Source organism: Sander vitreus, chromosome 15, assembly GCF_031162955.1.
Source record: "Sander vitreus isolate 19-12246 chromosome 15, sanVit1, whole genome shotgun sequence".
NCBI classification, from domain to species: domain Eukaryota; kingdom Metazoa; phylum Chordata; class Actinopteri; order Perciformes; family Percidae; genus Sander; species Sander vitreus.
This window is the reverse complement of record NC_135869.1, coordinates 2,446,246-2,457,863: the sequence shown is the minus strand read 5'-3', so window position 1 is coordinate 2,457,863 and position 11,618 is coordinate 2,446,246. Positions and strand designations below refer to the sequence as shown.

General features: G+C 44.2%; 1 protein-coding gene across 1 annotated transcript; it reads right to left on the bottom strand.

The window, feature by feature from the left end:
• Positions 1 to 3,217: 3,217 nt before the first annotated feature.
• On the bottom strand, positions 3,218 to 6,891 carry hoxb5a (homeobox B5a). Its single transcript, XM_078269388.1, is given in 3 exon segments — positions 3,218 to 4,701; positions 6,097 to 6,264; positions 6,267 to 6,891. Coding segments are annotated over 3 exon segments (930 nt in total). The 5' UTR covers positions 6,781 to 6,891; the 3' UTR covers positions 3,218 to 4,453.
• Between the last annotated feature and the right edge of the window lie 4,727 nt (positions 6,892 to 11,618).

The following is an 11,618-nucleotide window of genomic DNA, read 5'->3' as shown; positions in this document are numbered from 1 at the left end:
AGTGAAGAGTTAGTAAGTTAGTAGCCTACGTTTTGGTTTCACGCTTGTTTCATAAATTCTAGTGCAGCGTTTGCTTGTTATCAGTGGATGTTTCAATGCGTAATGCATTGAAATGGGTGTCCTAATTTGACTAATAATTGATTCAGTGGAGAGTTTTGATGCCCCTTTTCTTCGCAGATACAACATGTCAGTACATGATCTAAAAGCTTTTGAAGACGGCTGATAATAGTTTACATTTACTGCAATTTTAAATCCTCTATTAGAGTTGGTTTGGATTGAGTGTATTGTGCCCTATGTTTGAAAAATGTCGTGGACGTTTTACCTGGATGAGGTTAATTCGAAAGCCCAAGCGTCTGGTTACAGTTTGATTTTATTTACAAGCTTCTCTCCCAACAAAAAACAGCTTAAGTTAAGTACATCTACAACAGGCAAACAGCAGGCCATAGCTCTGGTGTAAAATAAACCTGGAAGGACTCTGATAGCGAGCCTTGGGAATGTTTGTATCCACGACACTTTTTCACTCACACCCATCCTGCCTGGAAAATACAAGGGCGAGGACGAACAAAGATTTTCTTGTACCCAAGGACGCATGTCACAACTCTGTGTGTGTGTGTGTGTGTGTGTGTGTGTGTGTGTGTGTGTGTGTGTGTGTGTGTGTGTGTGTGTGTGTGTGTGTGTGTGTCCATTTACGTCTTGGTTAATGTTGGCACACGCGGGCATTTCTCCAACTCCAACAAATTGAAAGCATTTTTACGCACACAATGGCCGTGCGTAAAAGTGACAAAACAAACGCTCCTCTCCAAAATGTATGCAAGATTCAGCATTTAAGATGTTTATTGTCATATGTAAAGACAGCTTAAACATGCAATTAAAAAAAAAAGCTTACTTTGCCAGTCTCCTTACACAACAATAAAAGGCTAATACGTAATACAATACGTTCTAATAAATAGTTTAATAGTTGGTTGGCAGTAAAATCAATCAGGGAGGGAATGTGAATTAACTTCACAAAATCATTCTCATATGTTTCTGTTATCCAAAAGACAGAGAACATACCAGTCAGACCAGTTCCCCACCAACAACAAAAAAAAACTACTGTTCTGGGTCTGTTCATTGAATGCATAATTAAGGCATCCAACACACCATATTCAAATTCATAATAACCCGACGTTTTCCTCTTCATTTTATTTGTGTAAAAGTTCAGTGTGTAACACACTCACATACTGACAACCACGGATACAACGACGGTACTGATGTAAACCACTCTGTCTGCTGCCAGCCGCCTCTTCACACTGAGCCAGTCTCCTGTGTGCATGTGTGCCATCATTACGCACGCACTAAAACGCATATTTTGGGGGCTACCCAAATGTACACCCAACTGCGCGCGTGCCCACACACAACATTTCAGTCCATCTGTGACGCCACCACCGTCGCGCGGTCCGGACCAGCCACAACAACCTCTCAAATACATCGGAGCTTCGTGGCACTCAGCAAGCGCGTTAATACAGCAGCACTACAGTGAGTGAGTGACATGGTAATTACACAGCTCTCTCTGCATTTGCCACCTCCCACCCCTCCCCTCTCTATAGCCCCTACAGCCTTCAGACACTACTTACTGCGCGTCCTGGCTCTTTCTATCCACCGGCTGTTCTTAGCGTCCAGAGCGGCACAGAGTGGAGCTCGCCGGGCTCGGCGAGTGAACCGGAGCTGGAGCAGCGGCCGGTAGTGGCCTGCTCTCTCTCTCCCTCACACACACACACACACACACACACACACACACACACACACACACACACACACACACACACACACACACACAAACACGCTCACACCACCCTCCCTCGCGCTCTGTCTCTACTTTACTGACCCCTTTAGGATCCCCGCGAAGCCGTTAAACCGTCACTTGCTTTCTAGAATGTGAAATATATAGTACATTGTCAACTCCCCAAAACCATAAAACTAACTTTATGGACCCCACGTGACCAGAGGAGAGCCAGTGAGAGGTATCAGTCTGAGGCCAGGCCTGGTCGTTACGATCCAACTTGGAGATAAAAACCCTCATCCGTTTGACATGTAAATGTCAAAGCTGCCTCCTCTTTTTATAGTTTGGCCCAAAGCAGAAGGAGGTTAGCTTTAAAAAAAAAAATCTCAACACACATACGCACACAGATGAGGCAGGAGATAGCGGTTGTGTCCAGATGAGGCTCGGAGCTGGACCTCGTCCCCCCCCCCCCTCCCCTTCATCAGCTCACAAATAGAGCCGTGTATGAACAGGGAAGCTGAAGCAGTATCAGTCGGTGAGTTTAAAAGTTCATTTGGTTGTTTACAGTTGGAAATCGGGAAAAGGTAACCTAATTTGGCCGGGAGTGGCCTCCGTTAGGACGGAAAAGGGGAGGCCGTTTAGAGAAAAGTGACCAATTTGTCCACCGCGGGTAATTTGTTGTCTTGTCAGAATTGGTCAGTAGGGATGAAAATTGGCCTGTGCGTCTGTTCTGTGTGTGTGTAGGCTATTTGTGTGTTTTATGCAACTTGTTTCGTGAGTGGTGAGCCTGACGCGGTGATGCTGCTGAGGTCCAGTAGAGTTGTCGCCTTGGAAATCTGGCGTCCAGGGTTAAATGTGGCCTGGAAAACAGACTGCAGGCCTCTAGACGGATCTTTGCTGTGATGTGTCTTTGCGCATGAAGCACATCGGTTGTCCAGCTTGAATCATTTGGTAGAATTAAACCCTGGCAGTTATTGAAGCTATGTTCATTAGACAAGCTCAGAAATGCGCACAAGATGTAGAAAGTGGTGGAAGACGAAAATGCACAGAAGAAGAAAGTTCATTTTCGGATCTGCAAGAATTGGACTCGGCTTGGTAAGGCAATTAGACCCACATTGGGCATTATCCGGACCAACCACACTATCCCGGGCTATTTCTCAGCAAGGTAGACGGCAAGGTTATAATATGACACACCAACCTCAGAGTTTGGCAGCCGACGGCTGATGTCATCACGCGACACACATTTTCATACTGTATTATTTAAATTATTCACATTAAATTCATACTGGCGCAAATATTCCCCTTTCATTTGTCCAAACTAGTTTTCGGCCGAGGACGCTGCTCCAGCAGGACCTGAAGACTTCTAAAACCTTTGGCCTGTGTAAATGTCATGCTCTTCAACCCCAGATAAGCCATTTGTGCGGCTGTTTAGTACAGGAGCAGCTGGTTGAGTCTGTCTGGTTTTGATGAGTATGCGGGGAACTTTATTGTTGTTGTTTTTTACTGTAAGTTACAAACAAATACAAAAAGCTCATTGGCAGAAAGCGTACAGGCCTTACAGTACAGTAGCCATCTATCTTACATGCGTTCACACACATACTTTTACACACCACTCACGCGCGAGCATTCACGCTCTCTCTCTCTCTCGCTCTCGCTCTCTCTCTCTCTCTCTCTCTCTCTCTCACACTCTCACACACACACACACACACACACACACACACACACACAATCTGCAACTACAAATAGCCAACTGGTCACATTTAAAAATGTTAATATATATCTATATACATCCTTTCTGAAACAAGAATCCAATAATTACAATAATAATAACAATAATGTACAGTTACACTTTTTGAATAATAGAGCTACACGACATTATGGATGTAAGCGGGGCTTTGTTTTTAGACACACACACACACACACACACACACACACACACACACACACACACACACACATTTACCTGCTTCCTAAATAAAAATAGGAGCAGATTTGAATGGCAAATGTCTGACAGAGAGAGAGAGAGAGAGAGAGAGAGAGAGAGAGAGAGAGAGAGAGAGAGAAGGGGGACTCAAACTGGAGGCTATTGGCTGTAAACAATTTACAATAAGAGCTCACATGCTAACATCTCTAGAAAGCACTTTGTCAAATATAAAACATCGCACTTGACACATAAAGCAATATATAGACACCAACAGGTAGGTAGCAATGTTTTCAGGGAGGACGTAAATAGAAGTTAGGTAGCATTACTCATCCTTTCCTTATCTCGACTCCTCTGCTCCGGACAGATAAAAAAACAAAAACAAAAAAAAAACGACAACAACATAGAGGAACACTAAGTTTTTTTTGTTTTTACAAGAGCAAGTACCACAGTCATTTTGTGTACGTTGCCCTAAAACACCAAAGACCAACATGCTGAACAAATAAAAAGTGCTGCGCTGCTGTACAGTACTCCGTTGATAATAGGAAGTGTTTTTCAAAATCTGGATTTGGAATCTGACTGTACAAATGTTTCTTCATCACCGTCTTCTTTTGCTCCATTTTCTGCTGGCTTCTTCTGGTGTTTTTATGTTTTCTTCAAGTTTTCTTTCTTTTTTTCCTGTTTTGTCTCTGTATTCCCTCCTGGGAAGCCTGTACATGGGAATAACCTTTCCCCAGAAATGGAGGTATGGATTTTTTTTTTTTGGTTCATTTCTAGGGTTGGAAGGCGCTGCCGGCGGTGGCGAGGCTCATGCTTTTCAATTTGTTGTCCTTCTTCCACTTCATCCTCCGGTTCTGGAACCAGATCTTGATCTGCCGCTCCGTGAGGCAGAGAGCGTGCGCGATCTCGATACGTCGCCTCCGTGTGAGGTACCGGTTGAAGTGGAACTCCTTCTCCAGCTCGAGCGTCTGGTAGCGGGTGTACGCCGTCCGCGCCCGTTTCCCGTCCGGGCCTGTCATATCTGAGGGTTTGGAGCGAACAAAAGTCTGTTAAGGGGGGGGGGAGGGGGGGGGGGAGGTTGGATGCACCAACATGTGACATAAAAGGGTTATCATTTAGATTTGCACACTTACAGTAGGTGGACAAAATATCATGAACACCTTACGAACACCCCTAGTATAAAATAACCACCAACTAAAATACTATTGGATCAGCACATCCCGTTACGTAGGTATTCTACAGGTTTGTTGCTTTGCATTCTGGTATATTATAGCTACAGGTGTTGGTATTATTGTGTCTACCCCTTCTATAACCCCACACACATGCACACGATACAGAAGGTTGATTTCACCCTTAGTTTCATCAGAATGAACGTGCGTAAAGGCCCAACAATAGTGTGTAGACATGTTGCCTTATTCTGACAGCAGTCTTTCTTCACACATTTTATTTCTGCCATTTCCACTCCACAGCCTGTGCTAAAAGATCTGCTTTTATTTGTCACATTACTGTTTTCTTTTTTAACCACCCTCTTCACCATCACCCTCTCTATTCCCCCTTTTTACTCCCTTTAGCTCCCTTCGGGATTTAATTGCCCCGTCCTCAGCCTCACCTCCCTAATAAAGTTCCCACACGTAATAAAGCTTCACTTTTCAAAGGAGCAAGAGCCTCAAAAGCCTTCCTGGCCTCTGTTTCTTTTTTCTTTTCCCACCCGGATCTGTCTGCGCTACTCAGCCTGTTGGGCTTTGCTGCCCGGCTTGCCTCTCCCCTGACAGATTTATGACGCTTTTGTGGAATTTGCTAAATAAAAAAAGAGGGAGAAAATACAGAGGAGCAACCACCCGGCGTCCCTAGCTTCTACAGGAGGGAAATGCAAAACGAATTGCACCCTGATGCACTAAGAAAACACGCGAATATACAACTGCAGCTGGTTAACCAGAGGCTGGCCAGCTGTCCTGTTTACTGACTTTCTGATGTCCAAATAAGTACAAAATAAACACGGTGATATTTGCTTTGTATCTGCAGGAAAGCAAGACGCAAAACAGAACAGGCATTTTGTGCTTTACTGCGAGGTTACTGATTTCTGACACTGATATGACAATATTAAATTGGCGCAGTGGAAAAGGCTTCGTGTGGTGCACACACAAAATGAAGAACCGTGGCTAAATGTGTGTGTGTTCTAAATAGTCAGTTTACTCGACTCAAATCAAAACAGCATTAAGTCTGCTGAATCTTTAGTGTATATGCAAAGAGGCGCAGAGCACCATGGCTCCCCCGTGTAGTTTGCACTAAAAGCCCTAAACTGTCACCAACCCCATGTGTCCAAACATATTGGCTACAATCTATTGAGTCGGCATTATGAATATTATCGCCCTATGATACAGGGCTAATACGCTGTAAACACAAGAGCAGCATGTACCATGGCTAATGTGTAGCTTTCTCATCCAGGGGAATATCTGTGGTGGCTGAGTATCGCTGCCCGTCGTGCTGCCAGCGGCTGATCCCGCCGGGCCGCCCTCTTGCCTCTGCGGGTGCCCGGTCCTGGGCGGCGGGTTGCTACCGTGGCCGGCGTCCCTTTTTGCTGCAACTCCTCGGTCTCTGGCGACGAGTCGTCCAGCTCCGTGAAGCGCTGCGCCGTGCCGCTGCCGCCGGAGGAAGAGGACAGATTTGGAGAGCTGAGATTACCGCTTCCTGGTTGCTCCGAGCGGGGAGACGAGCTCTGTGCGCCCAGTTTGGGTTCTCCAATACCGGGTGACAGGAGGGAGTCTGCCGCAGAGGCGAGAGAGCAGCTGGACGGCTGTCTGAAACCCGTCTCCGGTGCTGGGGAGCCGAAGCACCGGGAGTCCCCGACGACCGAGCCGCCCCCGAAGTGTCCTCCGGTGTTGGAGGCGCTGCCGCTCCCCCCTCCCCGGTTGGTGACGGTCAGGTCCATGCCATTGTAGCTGTAGCCGTAAGAGCCCGTCGCATGGTGCATGTTGGCGGAGGAAGAGTCCCTGTACGTCCCGCCGTTCATTGCGCCGCTGCCGGCTCCATAATTTAGCAGTTGATAGTCGGGGCCATTTGGGTAGCGCCCCGAGAACGAGTTTACAAAGTAAGAGCTCATTTAGGTTGTTTTAGAGAGTTGCAGGCTTACAGCTGAGTACTAAGGGGCGCTTGATTTGTTAGATTTCTCTTGGTCGTTATAACGCGGGTACTTTCAACGATTTATGATGTATTAGTGAATTATGGCGTTGCACTGTACTTCGTTTTTAGCTATGTATGCGCCGTCCAAATATGGGGGTGGGGTGGTGTGTGTGTCAGTGTGCTGGATTGAGGGGTGTGTGTGTGTGTGTGTGTGTGTGTGTGTGTGTGATGGGGGAGGTGAGGGGTGAGGTGAGGGAGGAGAGACAGAGAGAAGAAGGGGGAGGCGGTCACGTGCTTTTGTTGACCAGTCGTAAATTCTCGCCGATGACTTTGGAGGTAATTCATGCTCTGAGGTTTCTAATGATGAAGGGATGGGCGGGGGAAGCTCTCTCTCCACACACACACACACACACACACACACACACACACACACACACACACACTCTCTCTCTCTCTCTCTCTCTCTCTCTCTCTCTCTCTCTCTCTCTTTCTCTCTCTCACACATCCTTTATTCTGCTGTTGGAGGTGCCGGAGGTGAGCTCAGAGCGCCACCTACTGCAGACATAACGTATTGCAGTTATTGAAAAGACCAAAATAGAAGGGAGAGGGAGAAAGTAGACACTCGAAAAAGAGTATGACAGAGCTGTTATAAAATATTATCTCTCTCTTTCTGTGTGAGTGTGTCTCTCATCACTCAGGCCTGTTAATTGACCTTTGCTTAGGCTGCGAATTAGGAGCCAGTGACCATAAACTATAAAATAACCTGTTAATAATGGAATATCTAACACAGCAGACAGACCCGTAATATCAGTCAACCAATGCTGCCATACGCCTTCACTTAAGAGTTTAGGTCTTCTGTCCACAATCAGACCTACATTGAAAAATTGAATGGCATGAAACATAATAATAGTCTAATAACAGCAACAAAACACAGACTGAAACAATTAAAATAACAACATCAATGACGTGTGGGACGTCACACGTAGGAACTGATATTTACTGCGAAATCAATGCCGCACAGGCTCATTATACTGCGTCGCTCTGTACCTCTATAGCACCATAACAGCTGTGACAAGATAGTGATGCATTCAGGGCCGGTAAAAACAATTTCACGTCTTCACTTTTGTTGAAATGTCTTTAACAATATCATCGATATGTACCACAATCATCCACCTTAAACACACATAGTGGCCTCATCAACCGAGTTCAACACAAAAACTCGAATTACTCTTTTATTTTGTATGTGATGTTGTATAGTGTTCCCTCTTTGCTGTTGCCTTAGTCATATTTACTGTAGTAAGCATACATCCTCTCCACGGTAGCAAAAACACTGTAGATTCAATTGTTTTTTTTTAAAATGTATTTACTTAATTGGCCTACAATTTAAAGTTACAGGGACAGTGCACATTAATAGCCATTTCTGCAAATGTGCCAGATAAGCCATATTTACTAGTTTTCAACTGCAGTCCCTGGGCAGGCTACTGTCTGGCTCTAGTCAACCAGGAAGTATATTGACAATAAACTGTGAAAATGACCAAAGTCTAACACTAACTTTAACCAAAGTAACTTAATCATCCCCACCAAAGTCATACTGTTTGAAGCCACCAAGTCATGACTGAGAAGGGAAGTCAGATTTGGCCTATACAGCTTCTTTCTTTCTTTCTTTCTTTCTTTCTTTCTTTCTTTCTTTCTTTCTTTCTTTCTTTCTTTCTCCCCCCCTGCAGCCTCTCTTCCAGCTGCAGAGGAGGAATGTTAAACCTGATCTGTGACGTCCACACTGGATGGAAATCTGCTGATTTATGATTTGTTGATTCCAGGGTTGGGATGCATTTCAGCCAGGGTGCCTCTGTGTGTGTGTGTGTGTGTGTGTGTGTGTGTGTGTGTGTGTGTGTGTGTGTGTGTGTGTGTGCGTGAGCGTGCGTGTGTGTGTGTGTGTGTGCGTGTGTGTGTGTGTTATTAGGCCACAACGTGCACTCGGTTGTGCATGTTTCACACACACATATATGCACACAGGCTGGAACACAGGGCATGAAGAATTCCAGACTTTTTTTGTGTGAAATGATACAAATGGATGCGCTCTGTGGGGGACTGTGTGTGCATAAATGTGCTCCTGCATGTGTGTGTAGTTGCAGGCCACATTTCAGACACTCAGCTGCTCTCACACTGAGCGTCGGCAAAAGAAACCAGCAGCTGGAATGGAAATGATCTTGAATATTCAGAAGTAAGCAGAGGGAATAAAACAACTGCAGCAGCCAACAACACGGGTGAACACATGCACTACACAGATATATTTATAATTTGACTCACTGGAGTTTTGATATCAATAGCCTATATTAAATCAGCCATATGTTGGCTTGAAAGCAGGCCGAGGGGCTTAAAAGCACAGAACCAAAGGAGGAGGAGGCACTGACCCAGTTGGCACACACTTCAGAACACACTCCCCTCGTTATATATAGATTTCCACCACACTGAATATTTGTACCATGAAGCAGCTCGCTGACCACTTTGGTCCAAACTAATTCCACAGTCTCAGATAAGAGTTCTATACTGATTTATTTTGATTTTAGCATAGAATACCCAATTTTCTAACTGGATTTTACTTATCTCTGTGCCACTCTTGCATTTCATGTCATAATACTGTTTTATTAGCTCTCCAGTTTGCCCAATAGTGTGAGGACGGTCAGGATTCAGGGGTTGGATTCTTGTTAGTAGATCAAGATGCTCATGCTGGTGCCACACATTCTGAATTGTGCTTCTGCTCAGATTGTTTATGGATAAACTCATCCACTAAATAGCACAAATGCGAGTGCGACTTAAAACCTAATTTCAAGCTGTGCACAGATGTTTAGATGTTGTTAAGACGCCTCCGTTTTGGAGAGTTTTCATATTTTAAGTGACGTTGAAATGTCACAGATTTTGAATAGTTTATGGGCTAATAAACAGTTTCAAACTCTTGCTGAACCAACTCAGAACGCCATTTTTAAAACATCCAAAAATGGGGGAGGATAGAAAGCGTAGACAAAATAAAGATCCATACCATTCTTTATCAAACATATGGAAAAAAACATGTGTGCAGTTAGTATGTGTTGGCCTGTCAAATGAGCCCTCTGGGTCACAGTGAAACCATTTCCACTGTGTTTAACATAGAACATCTGCCAGCATGCACTTCTCCTGACAGCAGACATTCTCACCTTGGGAATTGAACCACCGACCCTGGCTGGCATGGTCAGAGCCAAACAAAAAGTAACACACCAAGATCAAGATCAGGTTATCTGCCTGTTAGAGGACATTAACTTTATATTCTGAAGACATTTGATGATGAGTGGAACTGCAAAACAACAGTTTAGTAAACTGAATTAAATGATATTAAATCCAAACTTACTGCTTCTCTCACACACAGACTGCTGAAAATATTTGATTGTCTCCGTGTGGTATTAATTATTTACTAAAAACCCATGCCATAGGCTAGTCTATATAACCTTGGCAGCATGTTCTACAACTGGATGGGCTTTTATTAGCAGACTTACTCAAACTCAATATAGTCAGGACAACAATTGGGATAGCATTCAATCAGCTGGATAATTAGAATAATTTTCTTTGCGAAACTAAGAACACATGCCTGGCAGTGGGAGCTATTAATATGTATGCTGTTGATAAACTCATGCAAACTAAATAGCATTATGATAACTAAAATGTGTGCCTTCTGTCGCCAGCATAGTAATAGCCTACACTGACTATGAGTGTTGTAACTGGATGTTTTAACATTAGAACAGCTTATATATATATATATATATATATATATATATATATATATATATATATATATATATATATATATATATATATATATATATATATATATATATATATGATTGATGTTAATGCAGTTTACTGTGCGTCTTCGTATTATCAATTCATGTCAACAATACAAGTCATTTGCAAGAGATAAGCTAAAAAAAAAGGCGGGTTTTTTGTGTTTACGGCGCGTGCATCACTGAAACCCAAGTCGCCGCTGCCGAGAGATGGAACCCGCGCGCCGGTCACTCAGGGGACAAGCAGAGTTCAAAGGGTCGCGAGGACATTGTCCACTTTGTCTGGATGAAGTGTGTGTGTATATGTGTGACGTGTCTGGCCGGTCGGCTCGAGGACAGGTCAACTTTCTCTCCCTCGGTCTGGTCATCAATTAGTTCAGCCAGCAATCAGCAGTAGCTCACTTCCCCTCCGGACAACCGCGTGCGCAGCCTCGGCCTCGGCCCGGTCTCGCCTCGCGCGCCGTAAATATGTGCGAGCATGGTTCAAGTAAGAGGGTAAAAGGTTTAGGGTTCTTTACGCGCGGGTGTCTTTAGGCCACTAAATCATAAAACAAAACGGGTTCTACTTCTCAATGGTCACCTTTCACAAGAAACTAAAATGTCGCTGTTCAATAATGTTTTAACTAAGAAGCTTGATAGATAATGTATCAACCAACATCCCCCCTCCAAGAAGAATCTCTCCCAATACATAGACTACTTTACATTTTATTGAACATTTCTCATAGGTAGTATACGTAATTACTTGACAAAACAGTATAACATAAACAAACAAAGTAAAAATCCATAAAATATACACTTTCCTGAACGTTTTTAGGTAGTTTGGAGAATAACATCAGTAGGTTAACACCCCCACCCCCCTCCCACTCGCCCCCTTCTATACTGGAAAAGTAAAACACCTGGAAAGGTTAAATTACCCCCACCCCTACCCGCAATTACATAACTTTCACCGTGCAAGGTGATTTTTTTTTCCCCGTGCTTATTTCTATACAGTTTAAATATGAACACC